General features: G+C 43.7%; 1 protein-coding gene across 5 annotated transcripts in view; it reads right to left on the reverse strand.

Moving 5' to 3' along the window:
- KCNIP4 (potassium voltage-gated channel interacting protein 4) overlaps nucleotides 1–24,399 on the reverse strand; it is a 420,252-nt gene that overhangs the window by 294,666 nt on the left and 101,187 nt on the right. The window contains exon 1 of one of the 5 annotated variants that reach the window (XM_083630794.1): nucleotides 9,854–10,291. The exons of the other annotated variants lie outside the window; for them this stretch is intronic. Coding sequence (XP_083486920.1) covers nucleotides 9,854–9,941 — 88 coding nt within the window. The 5' untranslated portion in view covers nucleotides 9,942–10,291. Of the gene's footprint in view, nucleotides 1–9,853; nucleotides 10,292–24,399 lie in introns of those variants that run through there. 5 annotated transcript variants of the gene reach the window in all.

Below are 24,399 nucleotides of genomic sequence, written 5' to 3' on the forward strand. Positions count from 1 at the left end.
GTTTATGAACTTAATCCATTCCAGAAGTCCATTCTTAAACCAAAACCGTTCTTAAACCGAGGCATGCTTTCCCTAATGAGGCCTCCCGCTGCCAGTGCCCTTCCACAGTTCTTAGATTGAGGTAAAGTTCTCAAACTGGGACACTATTTCCGGTTTTGCAGAGTTTGTAAACCGAATCGTTCTTAAACAGGACTGTTCTTAAACCGGGATACCACTGTAATAGTACAACAACAACAACAACAACTTTTATTATTTATACCTCACCCACCTGACCGGGTTGCCCCAGCCATTCTGGGCAGCTTCCAACCTATATAAAAACATAACAAAACATTAAACATTTTTTTAAAAACCTTCCTTATACAGGACTGCCTTCAGATGTCTTCTAAAGGTTGTATAGTGGCACATCTCCTTGGCTTGGGCGTTGCCTAACTCTATCCCCTCCAACATTTCTCCAATGAAAATAGGGATGTCTTATGGAAAAGCGGGATATTCCGGGATCAAATCAGAAACCGGGATGGCTTCTGTAAATCCAGGATGGTCCCTGGAAAATAGGGATGCTTGGAGGGTCAGCACATAAACATCAGCTCTTGTAAGATCATCAGAAGGGCCTCCAACATCACTTGCACCAGGTTCCATAAACCCTGAGTGATCCTGCAAAGAGGACCATGGAGGTTGGGGGAGCAAGACACTTCTTGCCCAGGGCCCTATTTATCCTGGGATCGGCTCGGTACCTTATTTCCACCCTCAAAACTGCCAAATTCTTTCATCCCTCCTCCATGGTCCTTTTGTGTTCAACTCTTCCTCTTTCAATGGGATGTGGGTGGCGCTGTGGGTTAAACCACAGAGCCTAGGGCTTGCTGATCAGAAGGTCAGCGGTTCGAATCCCCGCAATGGGGTGAGCTCCCGTTGCTCGGTCCCTGCTCCTGCCAACCTAGCAGTTCGAAAGCACGTCAAAGTGCAAGTAGATAAATAGGTACCACTCCAGCGGGAAGGTAAACGGTGTTTCCGTGTGCTGCTCTGGTTCGCCAGAAACGGCTTAGTCATGCTGGCCACATGACCCGGAAGCTGTACGCCCGCTTCCTCTGCCAATAAAGTGAGATGAGCGCCGCAACCCCAGAGTCGGTCACGACTGGACCTAATGGTCAGGGGTCCCTTTACCTTTACTTCCTCTTTCAGCAGCTTTTCTCTCATCTCCTTCCTTTTCTACTCCTAGTTTATAGCTTTATTATTATATAATAACAACAAACTTTTCATTCACTTTCACTTCATTTCCTTCGACACCTCCTCTTGTCCGTTCTCCTCAGAGGGGAAGGGTCTTCGCTCCCTCCATCTCCATCTCCAGACTGCCTTTTTCCAGCATGCAAGAAGCTGCTGATGGCCAAAACAAAAGGCTATGGTGCAGGAGGGAGAGTAAGCAAATTGAAGGGACACTGGGTAGGGGGCCCAAAGTACACTATTTGAAAAACACTGTGCTAAGTCAGGTGCATGTCTGTGAGAATGACTGTAAAGTACTTTGTGCATTTGTGATATCTGTAAGCTGCAAAATTCTGTATATTTTTTAACAACTTGGTCTTGAGTGAATATAAATTCCAAACTTAGTTCCAGCAACTGATCTCAAGCAATCCTTAAGCAGCAGAATGCATTCTTGTGCATGTTTAACCAAAAGCAAAACCAGAAAAGTAACTACTCAAACTTAGAAGAACTTATGCAGGTTTGCTGTGTCTTGCTTGTAAGTGAACATATAATTTTAATTATTTTAAGTAAAATTTTAATTAATTCATGTAATTTACATTAAACAAAGTCATCCTGTTACCAAAAAAAAACAACTTTCCATGCATACTTAATCATAAATGTGGTGCTTAATTAAGGCTGATTTCAATGGCACATCCAAGTCATTAAGCTTGTCAGACACTCAATCAAGGCAGCATACAAACTATTTGAAAAGGATAAAACGGAATTTTATCAATACAATTTTTAAAAGGTAAAAGTAAAAGATAAAAGACCCCTAGATGGTTAAGTCCAGTCAAAGGCGACTATGGGGTTGCGGCACTCATCTCACTTTCAGGCCGAGAGAGCCGGCGTTTGTCCACAGACAGTTTTCCGGATCATGTGGCCAGCAGGACTAAACAGCTTCTGGTGCAACGGAACACTGTGACGGAAACCAGAGCTCACGGAAACGCTGTTTACCTTCCTGCCACAGCAGTACCTATTTATCTACTTGAACTGGTGTGCTTTCAAACTGCTAGGTTGACAGGAGCTGGGACAGAGCAACGGGAGCTCACCCCGTCGCGGGTATTCGAACTGCCGAGCTTCCGATCAGCAAGCCCAAGAGCCTCAGTGGTTTAGACCACAGCACCACCTGCATTCTACAAAACCTACATCCTACAAAAAACCACCAATAAGAAAGCAGCATAAAATCAAGTTAATCACTACGTCCTTTGCAAATCGTTGCAAAGCCCAGCTACCCACCATTTGCCAAATGGCAGAAGTCAAACAGGTTTTCCAGAAGTGAGGATGTCATGATAACTCCCTCTGAACCCTAAACATTTCCTCCTCTCACTGAGGGCCACCATTCCTTGACTATTGTTTGGGCAGCGGATGGAGATGAGACTTAGATCCTGGAAATGGATCTGGGGCAGAGGGACAGGAAGGGTTAACTTGCTTCCTCTGTTTCTATCAAAGTTGGTTCTCCCTGCATCACACCTGCTGGGGTAAAAAAGGTAAAGGGACCCCTGACCATTTGGTCCAGTTGTGGCAGACTCTGGGGTTGCGGCGCACATCTCACTTTATTGGCCGAAGGAGCCGGCGTACAGCTTCCGGGTCATGTGGCCAGCATGACTAAGCCACTTTCTGGAGAACCAGAGCAGTGCACGGAAACGCCGTTTACCTTCCTGCCGGAGTGGTACCTATTTATCTATTTGCACTTTGATGTGCTTTCAAACTGCTAGGTTGGCAGGAGCAGGGACCTAACAACGGGAGCTCACCCCGCCGCGGGGATTCGAACCGCCGACCTTCTGATCAGCAAGTCCTAGGCTCTGTGGTTTAACCCACAGCGCCACCCACGTCCCTTATCTGCTGGGGTAGATCATGGCTATTCTACATCCCATGGGCTTCGTCCCTAAAGGAGCCCTTTCCAAACATCATGTCTATGGGGAGAGCAGGTAGTGGGGGGTCATAAAGGATAAATTAATCAAATAAGTCATTTGGAAAATGCCATTGTGGTCAGTATATGCAGGAAACAAAATTGCTAAATACATAAAGGATTATGAACGATTCACACAATTCTGTCAATATTCCCCACACTGTCAGCTACTGAATCAATCATTTTTACCTGCTGCCAGCTTGGAGGCAGCTGGCTCTTGATAAACACATATTGAGGCACATATTAAAGATGACCATGAAAATTCTCAGCTGCTGCACACAGAATAAAACATTGTTTTTCAACATCATGGTGCAGAGAGAAGAGGGTTTTTTAGTGTCTTACTGCAGATAGTGTTTTCATTTATTCTCTCCGGCCAGAGATAAGGAAACTATATTTATTTGTTTGTTTGTTTATTGTTCACCAGTGTTCTCAGCTAGAAAAATAAATAAATCAAAACCCCAAAACTATTACATGCGGAAACCATCACTAATTAGCTCGCGAATTCAATTTTCTATAACCTGTGTGCAAAGAAAAGGGCTTTTTAGAACAAGAATGTTAACTACTGTTATCACAGAGTGCTTTAAACCCTGATTCAGATTATATGAAAGGTTTCCTTTAATTAATTTCTAATTAATTTGAAATTAATTAGATTCAAGAGTAGTACCCCCAATAAAGGAGGCTACAGAAGTCTGGATAATGGTTAACAAACGTCCCTTTCGTTTGTTCCTTTCATGTGTAGGCTAAATGCATGGAAGGGCACAGATATCGGGGACTGGATCATCAGACCATAGTCAGTGGCCATGGTTCCCCTTCATGTGATTACTGGACTGTACAGATATTGTTGGCACCTGTCTGCTTGAGAGGCAATGGAGTGCGCCTCCGGGGGTGGAGTAAAACTGCTGGAGAATCACAGCAACAGCTGTGGCTGCAAACTTGTAATTGCTGCTTCTCTCATTGTTTTTGCTGCATTAGCAGCATCAAAATGACCTCCCCAGGGTGCAAGCCTGGGCAGTGTGTATGGAGGTCCTGGGCTACCCAGACGACAAGACTGGGTAGTCTTGTCCTTGCTTATGTAGTCCAAAAGGAAAGCAGAGCAATATGTTTGGCACTAGCTTGGCTGCAGGAGTTGCCGGAAGGAGTACAAGGAACCATCTAACCATCTTAGAAACTCCACTCTGGATTTGTGTAGGGTTTATTCCTTAGCCCTTTCTTCTCCTGAAGATGTCCCACAAGGCAGAAGGTATGAATTTTTCCACAGGGTTTACTCCCGAAGCCTTTCTCATGAATGAATATAACCACAAGGCAGTGGAAGTTTAGGGTAAGGTTACCAGATTTTTTTTCAATGAATCCGGGGACACTTTTCAACTTCCTACTAAATAGATTGATTTTGTCAGGGGGCTGATTTGTAAATCCGGGGTCTGTCCCCAGGAAACGGTAACCTCTCTCTGGTAACCTTTCTCACCCTGATCTGGCCACTGTGATCCATGTGACGGTCACCGGTCACCTCCAGACTGGATTATTGTAACTCACTCTATGTGGGGCTGCCCTTGAGACTGACCCAGAAACTCCAGAGGATGCAGAATGCCACAGCGAGACTCCTTACAGGGTCCTCGCTGTGGGATCACATTCACCCAGTGCTATACCAGCTGCACTGGCTGGAGTACAGGATCAGGTTTAAGGTGCTGGTTTTAACCTTTAAAGCCCTATACGGCCTAGGACCCTCGTACCTACAGGACCGCCTCTCCTGGTATGTCCTACGGAGGACCTTACGGTCTTCAGACAAAAACATCTTGGAGGTCCTGGGCCACAGAGAGGTTAGGCTGGCCTCAACCAGAGCCAGGGTTTTTTTGGCTGTGGCTCCGATCTGGTGGAACGCTCTGTCACAAGAGACTAGGGCCCTGCGGGATTTGACATCTTTCTGCAGGGCCTGCAAGACAGAGCTGTTCCACCAGGCCTTTGGCCAGGGCACAGCCTGACCCCCTCCTTTGGTAATCCTCAGAGAACTCTAGCCCAATGGTTGCCAATAATTTGATTTGAACTGATTTTATAATGAATTGATTTTAGAATGCTTTATTACTTTACTGTTGTCAGCTGCTTTGAGCCCGGCTTTGGCTGGGGAGGGCGGGATATAAATAAAATTTTATTATTATTATTAATTTAGGATCAGACTTTTCCTTTTCCTAGGTGGGCTACCTTCCCAGGTTGACGAGCCCCATCTGCCCCTCACTTCCCCCAACAGAATGTGCAGAAACTGTCTTTTTGGGATTAACATGTCTACCAGTGACTGCATGTAGGAATTAAGACCAATTTATACGTCACAGACTCTTGTATACATTTGTTCCGGACTCCGAAAGGAGTTTTAGTAAAAAAATAATAATAAATAAATAAATCCGAGAAGAACTGAACTCAGGAGTTTTAACACTGATTAAGCACACATTTCACATTATTATTTGGCTTTCCTTGCCATTTCTTTTTGGAAACAAAAACAGCATCTTGATGAATGCTAATTTTAATTTCAGATGAAACAGTGCATAAAATTTGCTTGGCTAATAACCAATGTTATGATCTCTTGGCACAGATTCGGCACAGAGGGCTACCCAGATAGCTTTGCCCACCTCCTTGAAGTGGATCCTCCAATAGAAAACAAAGTACTTTTGTGTGAACAGAGGACAACAACATAACTTCCCTTGAAATTACTTATTTTTAGCAGTCTAGGAACCAGAACATCTGGGCAGCGCATAAGAGTTAGCACATGTGGTCTTGTTACTAGTTTCCCTCAGCTATAGTCATCAGAGCAAAAGCCAGCAGAGCTCTGGCTGACAAGAGGAAGGTTTCAAAAATTCTGCATTCTTACTTGTCAGCCTGTGCAAGAGGGAAACAAAGAAGAAAATCACTATTCAGAAGGGATTCTGGTGAGACCAGAGTGTGAAGACCGATGCCACAGGCTCCTGTTGTGTGGACCACACCACACGCGCTCCCCGGTCGTGGCAAAGCTTCATATAGCCAAATCAAGTTGACTGGCCCCAGTTTTTGTTATTAGAAACAGTGACTCCTTCGAGGCACTAGAAAACTTTCCTGGAAAGGATTACAAAGAGAAAGGCAAGGGAACAAAAACAGAACTCTCAGTGAGCATCATCTGAGGCCTAGAACTGCTATAGACCTGGCTGGTAGGGCCAGCCCAAGACATTTTGGCACCTGAGGCAAACCACAAAATGGTGCCCCTCCCTCAGGTGCCAGGGAAGAAGAGGTGAGTGAAGATCTATGTCAGGAACAAGGGTGGAACATCAAATTAACCTTATTCAACAGTTGAAATAGGAATCAAAGGCTGTCATAGAGGGCAGGGGGAGGAGAAGGAGTCCACTCCGAATCATGACAGGTGGGTGCAGAGCCCAGGAGACTCCAGAGGGCTGCCCCCAACATTTCCTCCCTAGGGGTGGGATGAAACAGTGCATTCCCTGGAGGCCAGATCTGCTCCCTCTGTGGATCCTGCAATCTGAGGTGGTCGCCTCACTTTGCCTAATGGGTGGGCCAGGCCTGCAGTTGGGAACCATCAGCTTCACCTTGTCAACCTGCAGGCCTCTCTGTGCTCACAAACACTGGTTGTCCTTGGCTCTCATGGGTTATTGCTCCAGTTGGTTGCCTTTCAGTCTCCTTCTTCTTGAACAGTAAATCCACCTCCACACACTCCAGTCAGCCCTGTTCTTTTCTTTCTGCTTTGCTCATGGCTGAAGTTCAGCTCAGTGGTTTTGCAATATAGGGTGGTTGTCTCTGGTGTTGGCCATGCACTTCTTTTGGGCACCAGAATAGAAAATGTCATGTGTGAATGTCAGGGAGACTGAGGACAGAGCTGCCAGCACAGAACCAGACATATTAACTGTGGTTGTGACTTCTTTCATTGACAATGGAAAGTGGGAGTTGACCTTTTTTCTCCCTAAACAATTAAGCGGAATACTGCCTGTTCAATATACATTGTATATCTCAATCTACTAAGGCCACATATCTGCATTTTTTAAAAAAATGAAAGTAAGAATGTGGGTCAGCTAATGACCCAAATCATCATCTTCTTCTTTGGCGATCACTCGTAGCCAAGTAAGATTGTCTTACATAAACACGGTTTTAACAATGAGTCCGTAAGTGACTGTAGAGGCCAGTTCTGGATCCACACGTCCTTCCACAGTGGGGACATTGGTTTCTGGGTGGGAGTTGATCACGGTGTGGATTTGCCAAGTGTGCCTTCCTCTTAGCACGTTTCTCCCTTGCATCCTGAGTTTGAGTGTCTTCAAAGCCCATAACACCTTTGGTAAAGGCTATTGTCCAACTGGAGTGCTTGCAGGCCAGTGTTCCCCAACCAAATAGACACCAGATGGCATGCCCAAATTTTGGACATATGACAATCTTACACGAGTGGCCTAGCATGTCACAGGACAGAGCTGCATGCACAGTATTCAACAAAATATTTGAGTAACTGCCATTTCTGATGCTAAGAGAGTAGCACTGATAATACCAAGGTTGCAGGTTTGACTCTTACATGGGACAGCAGCATATTCCAGCATTGCAGGGAGTTGGAGTAGATGATCCTCAAGGTCCTTTCCAACCCTACAATTCTATGATTCTTCTATGATTTGCTAGCAGAATAGTATTTTAATGCTGGGACCATTCACTTTTTAATTCACCCGCCAAAAAGCTCAGGGTAGCACACCTGGTTTCCTGGTCAGCCTGAAATGCAGCTTATTCTAAGAGAGAGTGGTTGGTCCAGGGAGTTTCATGGCTCACTATAGATTTGAACCCAATAAAAGTCCAGCGGTATTCAACGTGGTATCCTCTAGAAGTTGTTGGACTACAACACCCATTAGCCCCAGCCACCATGGCCAATGCTCAGGGATGAAGGGAGTTATAATCTAACACCTGGAGAACAGCTCCTTGGCTACATCTTCCCTAGCTGTTACATCACACCGACTCTCTAAAAATTGATTGATTAGCAACTTGACATTTCTCCAACTCTGGCTGGATTTTGCCCACTGCTTACTGCTTGACTGTAGGGAGTCTTAAGAACTGGTACCACAAGGAGCAGGAAGCATGAAATCATGGACTTAGAGAAAATGGTAGGGGAATAAGAGTACAGGAAAAGGCAGCTAGACAACACCAAGCTCACATTTGTCTAGGCAAGGTGCAAGCCAGAAGCTTGCAATGGCATATTAGATCAAGAGAAACCAATGGGCTTCCTACATGGGGAGCCACCCTGGAGTCTGAAAGCCCATTGCTGTCCCATGAACGATTCAGACGAGTCTCACCACGAGGGCAAAAAAGCACAGATCCCAAAGTTCCTGGTTGTAGCCCCAGCTGAAATATTTGCTGACAACTATTCCACTGTGCTGCAGCCTAAAGAAATATGATAAAAGGAATATGAATTTGAGATTCCTGAAAGAATGTATATAACTAATATCCTTGTTTGGCTCACCATGACCTAAAAATAAAGGATACAAATTCTACCAACAGTGATGAGGTGAAGGTTCGGGACACATGTTCATAGCAGAAGCACCCCATTATACTAAATTCTGCAAAACCGTCAAAACTGCCAGAATGATATAAAAACCGCTTACCAGAAATGGCTATTTATTCTACGCAGATATAAGTGTCAATATAATGTATTTTATTCTGACAGTAAAAATGCCTCTTTGAATTTGATTTGAACCCTTCAATTTCTGTGAGTTTCCAAGGAGCAAGATTTTCTAACACAGCAAAGTGCAAACTCGTTACAACTTGACACATGGCGGTGTCCTTAATCCATGCATATGAATATGTAATTATAATTATTAATAGCATACACACACCCACAGCCCTCAAACTGCACACACACATGGAACACACCTCAAACTGATATTTTTAACACGGAATCAAAACATAAATAAATGTCACCTGGAGCATACAAGGTGGGCTATTTACCATTGTCACCTGACAAGGGTGTAAAAATACTTTATCACATGCACCTCAGAATAGGAAAAGTATTTTCCAAAGAGAGACAGCTGGCCGCACTTCTGCAAAGGAATTCTTTTTAAATAACAAAATGTTCCAACTTGGTCTCATGCTGTTATTTCACCCACCTTAAAGCAGAGATTAATCAACAAACACAAGTGTGTGCACACACAGAAACAGACACCCCTACCCCTTTCAAGATTTCAGTTTCAAGGGCTTGACTGTCAAGAGAGAGATTGCAGAAATTTCACAGATTTTAAACACCCTGAAAAGCAGTCTTTCCAAAGCTCTTGCTGATAGAATTTTAATGTCATGCTAACATCCAGCAGTTGATTTATATTTCAAGAGCGGCTCTCTGCTTGCCAACTGAGATAACGTGAACATCGTTCATACATTGAAATCTGCCTTCATATGCCAAACCCCACAGGAGAGCACAATGCTCCACATTTCTTAATGCACTCTGCTCCAAACAAATATGCAAACACATATGTATGTTTAACAGCACCGTTCCGATTTGGATGCAATTGCAGACTTCAGTGCAATTTAACCAAATGTACTGCTCCTGCATAGTTTACATTAAACAACCAAAAATGCATCCGTTAAAATCCCTCCCCTCCTCCCCGTTCATTTTACTAAATAAAGATCGCCACAAAACAGAGCAAAAAGCATTGTGGAAGAAGACAGTTACAGTGTTACCACTCTGAACATTTTCATGATAAAGAAAATAATGGTTGTTACCTGTATGGAGAGACCCTGTAATTAGCCTGAGAAGATACTGGGCGAATTTCAGTATTTCACGTTTACACCGTTTTCGACATCCACTCATTTTATGCAGGGAGGTAGTCCTCTGAGGAGAGCCAGAACACTTTTGCTAATGAAAGTGAATAGTTTCTGACAGAGAACTTCTGTCCCAGCTCGCCTGCTCACAAGCTGCCTCGCTAAAGCCAGACAAACTCCTTTGGATTTGTTTGAAAAGGGAGAATCCTTCAAAGGACTAGAGGAGGAAAAGAAAAAGCATGCAAGGAAAAGACTGAACTGACAGGGGGATGCTGAACAGGGCAGTCACACACGGGTCCTCCTGTAACCCCCGTACGTAAGCTGTCTGGCGTGAGGATCACTTGTAGTAGATATAGGAGAGCAAAGGTACACTTTCCTCCGCTGTCTCCCTAGCAGATACTGCTGCAACCTCACCGACCATTCAGTCAGAGGCGGGGCCTGCAGCCTCAACTCTACACATAGAAATTTGTCCTCATCAATGAATCAGCATGTAAGCAGGTAGGAAAGAGATAGCAGGGCACCCAGTTTGAATTGTGGTTTTGCAAGGAGCGGCAAGGAGCAATCTTGCCAGTGGGATGTGTGTGTGTAGCTTTGCAATGATTGCTATGCACAAGAGGAAAAAAACATTAAAGTATGCAGTTCATGGTTGGGTTATCTACCCAGCCACAGTAAGACAATATACAACCTTCCACACCAAAAGCTCACCTGTCGGAAATAAAAAACGATCAAGGCGAAGGCAATCGTTCTGTTGTGGCAGCAGCGGGGCAGATATAAACAGCCAGGCTTACTGCAGCTTACTGAAAATACCGTGAAAAATCCAAACTCCACAGCCTGCCCCAAAGGAGTCTAAAGTTTTAGCAAATTTCCTTCAGCGTACCGGGCCACAGCAACCTGGGACATCAAATAATTAAACGTACACATTCCAGGAAAGTACTTCTAATGCTTAATACCTTCGTTGAAAAGAGGGTGGCAGACCATTTGCAAGTCTTAATAACAACGTCGTTTTAAAGCATTGTTCTATTAATGTAGTTAGTGCTCTAGAGAAAAATAAAACCCTCCCTAAAGTCCCTAACTTGTTATCTAAATTAGAGGGTGGAGAAGAGGAAATAGAGGGAAGGGAGGAGACAAGCAGGCAAGTTTTGACAGGGGATAAATACGTGCAATTACAATCAGACCAATTTAGGCTGCACTTCAGTCAGGAATAAGGACTAAAGGCTTGTCAAAGGCTGTCCCAGAAGAGAGACATTCTGTTGAGTTGAGCCTAGAAAACCAAAGACATGCATCACATGTACGTCCTAGGAGGGATTTAGGGGAACAGATAGTAGCAGAGTCATCTATGGAAGAAGGAGAACTTCAGAAAGTTCAGTTAACATCTAAAGGGGAACCTTCTCACTTTCTGAGGGAAGAGATGAACTGAAACTCTGGTGTCCTTCAGAATTCGCAGTAATCTGAATTTTGTTGTGATGTTCTCCAACCAATCACGATTTACAAAATTGCATATATTGGGGAAGAATGTGCATTGAAATGAATATATTAGTGAAAAGCACATGCATAAATGTATTCTGTTGAGGGAAGACACTTGCAAAAATGTGTGCATTTGTCAGAATGGCATACAGGAATGTGATTAGGAGGAGAAATTTGCACTAAAACAATACTGAATTTTCATGGCATATGTGAGTGCTTTCTTTCTTCTTTCCTTTCCTTTCCTTTTATTTAAACAATGTTTTTATAGCACCATTCACTTGAAATCAGATGGCCAGTATGCAATAAGCATTAAATGGGCAGAGAATGACTTCCCAGCTTCATGGCCCCCTGAATAAACACAATAAAACCTTTAAAAACAGACGTAACCAAACTGAGTTTATAACTAGCATTCTATACATGATCTCCCTTTGTAATGTCTTATTTTGAAATCTGTAAGATGATATTTTGGTTTCCTGTTAATAATGTTGCTTTGAATGTATGCTTTATATTTGGTTTTCTTCTGCAATGTTGTATTTTGGAAAGTTTTAATTGATGTTTTAATGTAGGTTGTAAACTGCTTTGAATCCCCCCCCCTAAAAATATAAAGCAGTATAGAAATGAAAATAAGAATAAGAATAATAAGTGTAATAGGTAAAGGTAAAGGGATCCCTGACAGTCAGGTCCAGTCGCAGACGACTCAGGGGTTGCGGTGCTCATCTCGCTTTATTGGCTGAGGGAGCCAGCGTACAACTTCTGGGTCTTGTGGCCAGCATGACTAAGCTGCTTCTGGTGAACCAGAACAGCGCACGGAAATGGCGTTTACCTTCCCGCCGGAGCGGTACCTATTTATCTACTTGAACTTTGATGTGCTTACGAACTGCTAGGTTGGCAGGAGCAGGGACTGAGCAACGGGAGCTCACCCCATTGCGGGGATTTGAACCGCCAACCTTTCAATCGGCAAGCCCAAGGCTCAGTGGTTTAACCCACAGCACCACCCGCGTAATACTCCTCTTTAAATGCTTTACTGTCACATTAAGCTTGCATGCCATCTACTCTTTAGATGTTTCAACCAATGGAATCATAAGATTTTTTTTTTAGAATGGCATACCAATAGGTTGGCATCTGTTTGTCTCAGGAAACAATGGATGAGGGTTTTCAAACAAGAAATGTAAAGACAAATGGTATGCTAATACCATTTGTCTTTAAATTTCTTGTTTGAAAATATGTCAGGGTCTTCCAGGACCTTTCACCCTTTGGGAATTATTCTGTTTTTGCAAAGGCTCCTCGGGACCCAGCAGGGATATCGAGTCTCATTGTCTTGATGGCTCAGGCATCTTTAGTTCTTCCAACCACCCTTCTTGCCTGGACTTCCTTCCTTTTACTAAAAAAAGAAAGAACCTAAAGGAAAAACCTAAGATGCCTCCTAAGAACATCGTCCTGTCTTGCTGCTGCAGTCTGATTCACACAGAACCATCATGTGTGCTAAAAATTGCAAAGATTCCTTCAAAGGGGAGGGGGGAGTAATTGATAAATGGCAGTTCAGTTGATGGACAAGGGCTAAATTAGCTCTTTTAATATCCTCATTCATTATTTAGAAGAAGGGATATAGGATGCCCAGGAATGCTCGATTGGATAATGTTATAAATACCCTGGAGAACAAGATTTGATATAACAAGTTTCAGCAATTGTTGAATCAGAGACAGCAGATAAAAGTAACTGAACTTTGTTAAATGAAAGGCAATAAATAAAGGGAATAAACAGCGACAAGCCTTCAGTAAGGGAGCAGAATATGAAGGCAAGATGAGTCGGTGAAAGTTAGATATAGATTTGCAATGAATTATGACACAAGGCAGAAAAATCAATTTAAGTGCAGACAGAGATACACAAAGAAATGAAGCATGCAGTTAACCTCATGTGAGGCTGGGAGGGGGAGGTGGAGGTGGAAATGATCGTGACTTGCACATAATCATCCACTAGCCTCATTTTATTTTATTTTATTATTTTTTATTTTATTTTATTTATTTAGATAATGTACAAAGCGCTCACGAAATCAATTTATCCAAGCAGTGTAATCTGTGCCAGCTTTACGTATAAGCTAAACAAGCTACAGCTTAGGGCCCCACTCTCTTGGGAGCCCCCAAAAAATTAAAGGAAAAAAACGTACATTTCTAAAATATAAGATAAAAAACAAATAAAATAAAACCTACATACAGCAACCGTGTATTGTGTTGTATAGGCTCCTATGATGTAAGTAATGGGCCCCGCCTGCTAGCCTGCTCCCTAAAATATCACAGGTTTGCTCATTTCTATATATAGGGTGCCTACATTCTGCATGGACTGGCTGCATGGCAACATGTGCAAATGGCTTTAGATACCTATTAGGTCCATAAACTACCATATAGCATATATTCAACACAAAAAACCAGCGACAATTTGTTGTTGACAGCTGGACATATAAAGGGCCCCATTACCTTCAGCAGCTTAGGGCCTCATCAAACCTAAATCTGGCCCTGAGTGTAATGTTCAGTTTTATGGGTATGAAAAATGACTGGTTATATATGTGACGAATAATTTTTGTTCTCAGATAACATGGGTATGATCCAGCCAGTTAAGTACTTTCTACTAATTTCTTTCTTTTGTTTATAAATTGCTTCCTATTAAGCACCTGTGGGTTTCACCTAGAAAGAGGATTGCTGTGATCATGGAAATGTTGGATTCAGGTAGGTAGCCGTGTTGGTCTGACGCAGTCGAAATAAATTAAAAAATTGTCCAGCAGCACCTTTGAGACCAACTAAGTTTGTTCTGGGTATAAGCTTTCATGCGCATGCACACTTCTTATGGATTTTCAGCAGGCATGGTGGTGCTGATTCACACAAACGGTGCTTCCACAAGGACTCTGCCTCCTTCTAGCCAAAGCCCCTAGCATCAGTAGAGTGTGTATTAATACGTAGTAAAAGAATGTGGAGTGGAACAGTACCCCTCCTTTACTAACTACCCTTGAAAGTAAGTCTACTAGTCCCTGTTCTGTTCATCTGTATGTCAGACTATCACAGCCTGTTGTGTTAGAATATGTAGTTTGCAACTACGGTACTATTTAAGATACAGTGGTACCTCTGGATGTGAACGTGATCCGTTCTGGAGCCCTGTTCGCATCCTGAAGCGAACGTAAGACGTGACTACGCGTGCGCGGGTTGCGTTTCGCTGCTTCCGTGCATGCGCGTGACATCATTTTGAGCATCTGCGCATGTGCGAGCAGCGAAACTCGGAAGTAACTCACTCCATTACTTCCGGGTCGCCGTGGAGCACAACCCGAAAATATTTAAGCTGAAGCGTATTCATCCCGAGGTACGACTGTACTGCTTCATAATTGTCTTTTGGGCAGCTTGGCTGCCTAGCAAAAGCACACGATTCCATTTCAGCACACAGCATCTGGCAGCAACAGTTGTAGTTTTAAGCAATGTACAAATTCAAATTCAAGCCCTGAGGCCTACACAAAAAACACTATATAGAAATGATGTGAAATGTTGTGCTGGAAGCATATTATTATACTAAAAGGAAAGGGTTTTTGTTTTTTTTAGGAATAATCCTGAACACCAAATTCTCTGTCGCTTGCTCATATAGTACCATTAGCTGAAAAAGTGAAATTCTCTTTTTTTCCTATTCCCGTGTCCTTGAGTTCAGTCCAAGGTTTCATTTTCACCCTGCAGCCTAAGGAAGATTATACTGCAGATAGCTGCTGTAAAGACCTCCATGCCATCCTAACTGGGCTGATTAAATATTCACAAGAACATAGGGAAGATATGACATCAACACAAGTAACTCCAGGCTCTGACCTTCCATAGCAGAAAGCTCGAGAATTATGTTGCGGGAATAAACCAGAGCAGCCTGTAACAGCTGCATGGCAAAAAGGGCCATAATGCAGTTTTCATGTTGTACACTTCAGTACTGGGCATGCATTGTTAAATTCTCACTGCAGAAGCCAAAGTGCCCAGAGTCTCTTAACGCATCATGTGTACCAGAGCTCTCAGAGCCAGCTAACAATAAAAGCTGACAGCACAGACAATTATACCAATATTCACTGTGCGCAAAGCTGAGAGGCTGCAACAGCTGGACCAGTGCCTGGTGAGACTTAGACTGAAGTATTAAAATATAAAAATGTAGACTTTATGTTCACCATTTACATGTCCCCTCACACATTTATCCTAGTAATCCTTTACAAAGACCCTGAGGGTAGGCCAGTAGTATTACCACACACACACACACCCATTTGGCAGATAAAGACTTGCCACTGTTAGACCCACTGAAATCTATGGATGTAACTTAAATCTATGGGTTTCATCTGGTCTGTTCCAATTGTTGATTTGTTGATTTGCACCCTTAAAGAACAGCAGCTTGCTGAAAGCCAAAGGCTGCCAGACTGATCCTCTCTCCACTGCAGTACGCACCAGGTTGTCTTAAAAGGAAGGAAGAAAGTCATTTAGTTGTTCTGCTGACAATAGTTTTAGGATTGCAAATAGCTGACTATCCTAAAATGACCGAAACACTAAAGGCATGTACACATCGTGTGATAATGTGCATTCAACTGTAGGATGCAGGCACCTGTTGGGGGGTCCAGCACACAGGACGTCATCCTCATATCATTATTCCTGTCCCACACTATTTGTCAATAATAATAATAATTTGTTATTTATATCCCGCCCATCTGGCTGGGTTTCCCCAGCCACTCTGGGTGGCTCACAACAGAATATTAAAAACACGATAAAACATCAAACACCAAAAACTTCCCTAAACAGGACTGCTTTCAGATGTCTTCTAAAAGTCAGATAGTTGCTTATTTCCTTGACATCTGATGGGAGGGTGTTCCACAGGGCGGGCGCCACTACTGAGAAGGCCCTTGGCCTGGTTCCCTATAACCTCACTTCTCGCAGTGAGGGACCGCCAGAAGGCCCTCGGAGCTGGACCTCAGTGTCCAGGCTGAACGATGGGGGTGAAGACGCTTGTTCCTCATTCTGTAGGAAGGGTTATAATGCATCTTGTGTCAAGAATGGGCTGTGCCACTCCCCCTCACCATGTTTAACTTTGCGCCGGGGGTCTGTTCCTGGCTCCTGCGCAGATTGGCAGAGCACACATAAGCCCGCCACATCCCATTATTCACTGCCCCCATTCTGACCATGCTGGAGATCACACATCAGTTGGTCACTCGCAAAATGGTTGCCACCTCTAGGCAGAATAAGAAGCATTACAGAAACTTATCTGCCTCTGCACACTGATATATCCTCTATATATCAAGACACCAGTTTCTAGCCCCTCTCTTTCAGAAGACTGGGGTGGGGGGAGGTATGTGGAAACACTAACTGAGAAGGCGGCAACAACACAATTGGGCACTAGTATGAAAACAAGCCCACCTTTGTGTGCAGACAACACAGCAGCTGCTGCTTTAGACAACGTTATTGTGTGAAGGCTACGTACAAAACCACTGTGAAAAAATGACCACTGTGCATTTCAAAGGTTATGTGTGTATGCAGCCTAAATATGTAACATGATTCAAGACCTGTAAATAGCTGACTATACTGAAATGATTGCAACATTAATTGTGTAACATGATTCTTCCTCGTTCGGCATCTGTGTAAAGAGGAAATATTCACTCTGTGCAATGTGAGGATAGATCAGTGCCATCATGGATTAGAATATGAGGAAGATGATAGGATCAGCAGTGTGGACAGTGAGCAGCGTGTTTTGGTTGCAGCTGGAAATCCTGAATTCTCCCAGGGCGGGTAACAACATAATTATACAAAGAAATAAAACCATCTATGAAATAGCTATAAAATGAAAGTGGTTTTTTCCATCTGTGAAATTGGAAAGTGCAATGTATGTTGAAGATGCTACTGAAATATATACAAACATAATAGTCTGGAATATTATGAGTTTGGAATGGAATTCAGATTGTAACACACCTTACAAGGTGAAAATGCTGCAGAAATTATAAAAAACAGTGACTGCACTTAAAAAAAGCCATGATCAGAATCCCCCCCCCAAGATTAAGTTTTAGCTCTCTCTGTCAGCCACCTTTTAGGCGTCTGTTGCAACTAGAGGTAGAAACAGTCTGTTTATTTCCAGTATTCTTGAAGTTAATCCTATGTCCATCATAGTGAAGCAAAAAGAGATTTCCCCCACCTCCTTCATCATTTGCCTAGTCTAGGCAGCCTAGACATTTGGTTTATCAATATTGAGTGTCTTTAAATTATGGATGAGAGACCTTGTATATCAGAGATATACTGTTAGTGCTGCATTATTAAAGAGGAAAAGGAGGGGTTCCTGAGAAGATAAGAGAGAAAACCAATACAGGATTTGTACTTCTTAACCTCAATAAAACTTTGTGAACAGGAAGTGATGCAACTGATTTGCATTTCCATCAGTAATCAATGAAAGAGTAGTTCACTTTTGTGCAAGCATATGTGACCCAGCTCTTGGATCCTCAAGAACACACATTAGCTATTGCATTATTTGTTGTACAACCATAGTGTCCTGGGCCCCCAGCCAAGGAAGACACATGCTTGATAGTTAAGTCTTTTTTTGACAAAGAAACACTCAGAGCTGTTCTCACAGTGCTCCAGATACACACAGAGAGAGGCAGCTATCCTCTAGGCAGCTGTCCCCAGATTTCTGCCATATTGAACAGCTACAGCAACAGGTGGACCATGCCCCTCAGCCTATGTATCCTCATCTGACAAGGGGTACACACGCAATGTGAGGTTCCTCCTATACAGAAGTCATTGCTTCTCTTCCCTCTTCCAGCCCCTCCTGGTTCTAGGAGACAGCAGGGTGGTGGGAAGTCTACTGGCCCATCCCCATCTCTGCTACATCCTGCATACTTCCTCCCATCTCAGACTGCCTTGCCCCTTCCTCCTACTTCACTCGCTCCTGACTTGCAGATGGCTCCAAACCCCATAGATCACTGGCCCCCTCTCCTGGGTCACTCTCCAGGCCCCTTGCCTCCAACACACACTCTTCAGAGCCCTGCCAGTCCCTTACATATAGTGCTTTGAGTTTGTGGGTGCCAGACCAGTATAAATTCCTGGATTCAGTAAGTGTTAGAATTTAATCAAGGCTTTGGGTATTAAGCTGGCTGCATGACACCTAGTCCCTGGACCCAGCAAGTGTTAAAAGCTAATCAAGCCAGGCAAGCTCATTATGTTCAGGTAATTGCCTGGGTGATGGGCCATTAATGAGAACAAAGGAAAGTTGATGAGCCATTAAGAAAGCAAAAAGAAGAGGCAGCTCAGTGCGAGACAGCAAATGGGTGATACTGAGACTCGCGCATAGTGAGAAGAGAGAGAGAGAGAGAGAGAGAGAGAGAGAGAGAGAGTGTTTGGATTTGATATCCCGCTTTATCACTACCCAAAGGAGTCTCAAAGCGGCTAACAATCTCCTTTCCCTTCCTCCCCCACAACAAACACTCTGTGAGGTGAGTGAGGTTGAGAGACTTCAGAGAAGTGTGACTAGCCCAAGGTGACCCAGCAGCTGGACGTGGAGGAGTGGGGAATCGAACCCGGTTCACCAGATTACGAGTCCACCGCTCTTCACCACTACACCACACTGGCTCAGGACAAAAGCCAGAGTTTAGAGTTGAAAGTGTTTGTAATGTGACCTAGAAAGACGCAGGCTGAGAAGCCAGAGAGGCAGAGCACAATGCTGGATGTCTGTTGGAATCCAAGGCTGTAGCAATGGAAGAAACAAAACCCTTTTGGGGTGTTGATGCTGTGAGTCCCTCTATTGTAGGCTCAGGTTGCAAATATGTGTAAATAAACCATCTATAATAAAGACACCGGGGTTTCCACTGTGTCTCAGTTCCAAAAGGAAACACGATCCCATGCTATGCGCCTGGTACCCCTGGAGTCTAGCACCACTCAGAGATTGGGGTGGCATGCAACATTGCAACAATATGTCGTACTCAAAGGCACAATGATAGGAGTGGGCTCATAGCACTGCAAAGGATGGTAAGTATGAAGTATGTTAAGAAGGGCATCATTCATTATTATTATTTCATTTATTAATCACTTCCTAGGAAGCACCTCAAACCAACTGCACAATACAGTGGTACCTGGGTTATAAACACCTTGGGTTACAAACACTTTGGGTTACAGACTCCACTAATCCAGAAGTAGTACCTCGGGTTAAGAACTTTGCCCCAGGATAAGAAGAGAAATCGCATGCCGGCGGCACGGCAGCAGCGGAAGGCCTCATTAGCTAAAGTGGTACCTCAGGTTAAGAACAGTTTCAGGTTAAGAATGGACCTCCAGAGCGAATTAAGTTCATAACTAGAGGTACCACTGTACCGTAAAATATATGTAACGTTTCACATATCTACAATTGCGTATCTAAAACCCATTTTGCATCCAGTATAGATACCGACTGCTACACAGATCTTCACATTGGGGGAGCATGATCTCATCTAAAGCAGGCAACTGATCAATTATCCAGACACGTGAACTGCTCACCCATAGTGCCTCCATCATGAAGGGATTCAGTCAGCTTGTTGGGCCTCGTCTAGCCAACCACCGAGTGTGGGTTTGCGTATCTCTCATCATTCAGATGCTACAGAGAAACAGAACTGGGCATCATCAACATACTAATGACACCTCACTCCAGATCTCCTAATGACCACTATCAACAGCTTCATACAGGTGTTAAATAGCATTGGGGACAAGAGAGTACCCTGGGAGACCCCACAGTGCAACTGGTAGAGGACTGGTGGCTAATCATCCAATGCTATTCTCTGAAACCAATCCTGGAAATAGGACTGACACCACTGTAAAACAGTGCCCATCTCAGAGCCTGATCAGGTTATCATGGTCAATGACATCAAAGCTGCTAAGAGTCTGAGTAAGGGCACATTTATACCATATATTTAAAGAGCATGACTTCCCCCAGCCCTAAATCTCAGGAGCTGTAGTTTGATGGGGATTTTATGTATGTGAGGAGGAAACTACAGTTCCCATTATTCTTTGGGGGATCCCATGTGTTTCAAATGTGTGTTAGTGGATTTGCCCAGGTCACACTGCCCTGCCCTCCTCCTGATCAAGGTCATCCATCAGGGTGACCAAGGCTGATTCAGTCCCATAGACAGGTCTGGATAATTTGTTGCATCCGAGAGTAGTTGTGCAAACCATTTCAATCACCCTAAAAGAGAGGATTTGCAACCAGGCTGTAGTTGTCGCCAACCCTTGTGTCCATGCTGGCTTTTTCAGGAATGGTCAAATCACCTTCTCTTTCAAGAGAAAACTGTGAATCAAGAAAACTTCAACCAAATGAGATACACGATTAACTAAGAATAGCTTACATCACTTTGTAAGAATATATTTCCTCTGCTGTTCTAAAACACAAAGCAAGGTTATGAATATCGTAGGGTTGCCATATTTCAAAAAGTAAAAACCAGGACACCCTGAAAGTTGTTGAGACCCCAAAATTGTTGAGCTGCCCTAGAACATCACTAGCCACTAAAAGGAAAAATTAAGGACAGAACTGCATATATTTCTGATGATACTGGCATATGGTAGATAACTGCATTTTATTACATTTTAATGATCACAGATGTGTTCGTACCTGACCACTGAGGCCAGACCTAGGAAATATGGCTACTACTTAACAAGCCGTTTATGTACAGCAGAAGGAAATTCACCATCTACAGAACGACTCCAGCTGCTTTTCCAGCTCACTAGTCTAGAACTGATGCATTACTTTTGTGATTGGTAGCTGTGTTGCACTTTTTCATTTCTTTCCCTTTCTCGCTATTCAGATCTGTTTTAAAGTTGTGTGATTTGGCAGCTAGGAAGTTGGAATAATTTCAAATGTCATTTCAAATTTAACCTGAACCATAATCTCACCAACTAGACTTACGCTATTCTCTCACCTATAGCCTCTCATCTGCAATAACTTGTCTTGGTTGACCACAAACTTGACACAAACTTGGCTGACCACAAACTTGACATGAGCCAACAGTGTGACACGGCAGCTAAAAAAGCCAATGCAATTCTGGGCTGCATCAATAGGAGTATAGCATCTAGATCAAGGGAAGTAATAGTGCCACTGTATTCTGCTCTGGTCAGACCTCACCTGGAGTACTAGGTCCAGTTCTGGGCACCACAATTCAAGAAGGACACTGACAAACTGGAACGTGTCCAGAGGAGGGCAATCAAAATGGTCAAAGGCCTGGAAACGATGCCTTATGAGGAACGGCTAAGGGAGCTGGGCATGTTTAGCCTGGAGAAGAGGAGGTTAAGGGGTGATATGATAGCCATGTTCAAATATATAAAAGGATGTTACATAGAGGAGGGAGAAAGGTTGTTTTCTGCTGCTCCAGAGAAGCGGACACGGAGCAATGGATCCAAACTACAAGAAAGAAGATTCCACCTAAACATTAGGAAGAACTTCCTGACAGTAAGAGCTGTTCGACAGTGGAATTTGCTGCCAAGGAGCGTGGTGGAGTCTCCTTCTTTGGAGGTCTTTAAGCAGAGGCTTGACAACCATATGTCAGGAGTGCTCTGATGGTGTTTCCTGCTTGGCAGGGGGTTGGACTCGATGGCCCTTGTGGTCTCTTCCAACTCTATGATTCTATGATTCTAACTCCATATTATATTACTGACCTATCTTATTATTGTAAGATTATTGGACTAATGGAAATCGAGCTCTAAGCATTCAGTAAGAAAGTCCCAAAGTAAGTTAAAAATGGAGTGAAAAAGAATATTATTACTTTTATTCATGTTTGCAGTTTCTACACGTTTTCGGAACTGCCTCCCACTTAGCTGAGGGCAGGATGGGATATGGAGGGAAAGGAGAACAGCACAGTTTCACCAAAAGTTCAAGTTCCTTGCACCAGAGAACTCCACTAGAGTCAGATTTTGTACCAGCAGAGAATTACACTCTTAATCTCTTTAAAGCTTTCATGAATTAAGACGCTTTTGATTTCTTCCACTCTAGTTCAATTATTTCTTCATTGCAATCAGCAATCTGTTGAAGTATTTGCAAGTATAATAGGAATTTTTTTTAATACCCCTCAAAAGTACACCAAAATAACCTGCACCACATGACACTTAAAGGAAGTACTGACTAGGAACAGTAATTATTATTGAAATAATTATTCTGTTCTTGAGTTTGAGGTGGCACTCTTGTTCCCCAGTCACAGTTGCATGTTGTTCACCGATACTATGGCAGAATCTGTGGCGATCACACAGGGTTCCCGGACATTTGATGGTCTATTGATCCCTGTGCCACCACTGTGATGGCTTCCCCACTGCCACCAACCCGTTTTGGGTACACACTGAGTCCAGGCAGTTGTTAACATTAAACCAAATAAACAAGTTTATTTTATAAGCATTAACAAGTTTATGGTTTCAGATAATTTTTCTTGTCAGTTTCTTAACCTTAGTTTCTTTACCGGCCTATACCTTCCTAATACCTTCTAACTGATATCCCAACTGTTTAACTGACTCCTCTTAACAGATTCTCTCACTCTCTCACATCAAACTAGCCCAACCCACAGACTTATCCTCTCTCCTTCCCTTCTCTAACTCCAGACAGACTTCTTAACAACTCTCACTCTCACTCTAACTCCTCCCCTTGGGTTCCTATTGGTTAATCATTTTGTTGTTGTTGTTGTTTAGTCATTTAGTCGTGTCCGACTCTTCGTGACCCCATGGACCAGAACACGCCAGGCCCTCCTGTCTTCCACTGCCTCCCGCAGTTTGGTCAAACTCATGCTGGTAGCTTTGAGAACACTGTCCAACCATCTCGTCCTCCGTTGTGCCCTTCTCCTTGTGCCCTCAATCTTTCCCAACATCAGGGTCTTTTCCAGGGAGCCTTCTCTTCTCATGAGGTGGCCAAAGTATTGGAGCCTCAGCTTGAGGATCTGTCCTTCCAGTGAGCACTCAGGGCTGATTTCCTTCAGAATGGAGAGGTTTGATCTTCTTGCAGTCCATGGGACTCTCAAGAGTCTCCTCCAGCACCATAATTCAAAAGCATCCATTCTTTGGCGATCAGCCTTCTTTATGGTCCAGCTCTCACTTCCATACATCACTACTGGGAAAACCATGGCTTTAACTATACGGACCTTTGTTGGCAAGGTGACGTGAATCATTTTACACTTAGTTAACCCTTTCCTTATGACCCAGTATGATGTCACACACCTAGGAGGGCAAACGCCACAGTCACAATCTAGCACTTTGTATCATCAACCTCTATTATAGTTCTGGTGCATGCATGCCAAAGAGAGTTAAATAAATATGGGTTGTGTGTAATAAGTGCCAGACAAACACCAGGAGTGGTGTGTGTTTGTTTGTGTGTGTGTGTGTAAGTATGACAGGCTCCAAGCCAGAGGCCTGCTGGAGGATTTTCTTGCTATGTGTGTATCATCATCATCATCATCATTCAAAGGTTAAAGGTAAAGGTACCCCTGCCCATACGGGCCAGTCGTGTCCGACTCTAGGGTTGTGCACCTATCTCACTTAAGAGGCCGGGGGCCAGTGCTGTCTGGAGACACTTCCAGGTCACGTGGCCAGCGTGACAAAGCTGCATCTGGCAAGCCAGCGCAGCGCACGGAAACGCCGTTTACCTTCCCGCCAGTAAGCGGTCCCTATTTATCTACTTGCACCCGGGGGTGCTTTCGAACTGCTAGGTTGGCAGGCGCTGGGACCGAACAACGGGAGCGCACCCCGCCGTGGGGATTCGAACTGCCGACCTTTCGATCGGCAAGTCCTAGGCACTGAGGTTTTACCCACAGCGCCACCCGCGTCCCTCATTCAAAGGTTAAGTGGACGCAATTGCTAGCTACTGTCCTGTTTGTCTGTATCATTCAGTAATGCAAAGGTCTGCAGTCCATCACTCTCAGTGTTAGTGTTATCAGGGCACAGATCCTCCTACACTTTTGGAAAAAAAAGTGGTCTAGAGCAGCCGATTTAAGAAGAAAGGTTTGTGGGGGTAGCAAGTTACTTCAGGGGAGCAAATTCTTATCTGGCCAAATGTCTAGTCTAGACAATCGTTTTGACTGC

The sequence above is a fragment of the Podarcis filfolensis genome, assembly GCF_964270895.1.
Source record: "Podarcis filfolensis genome assembly, chromosome: 9".
NCBI classification, from domain to species: domain Eukaryota; kingdom Metazoa; phylum Chordata; class Lepidosauria; order Squamata; family Lacertidae; genus Podarcis; species Podarcis filfolensis.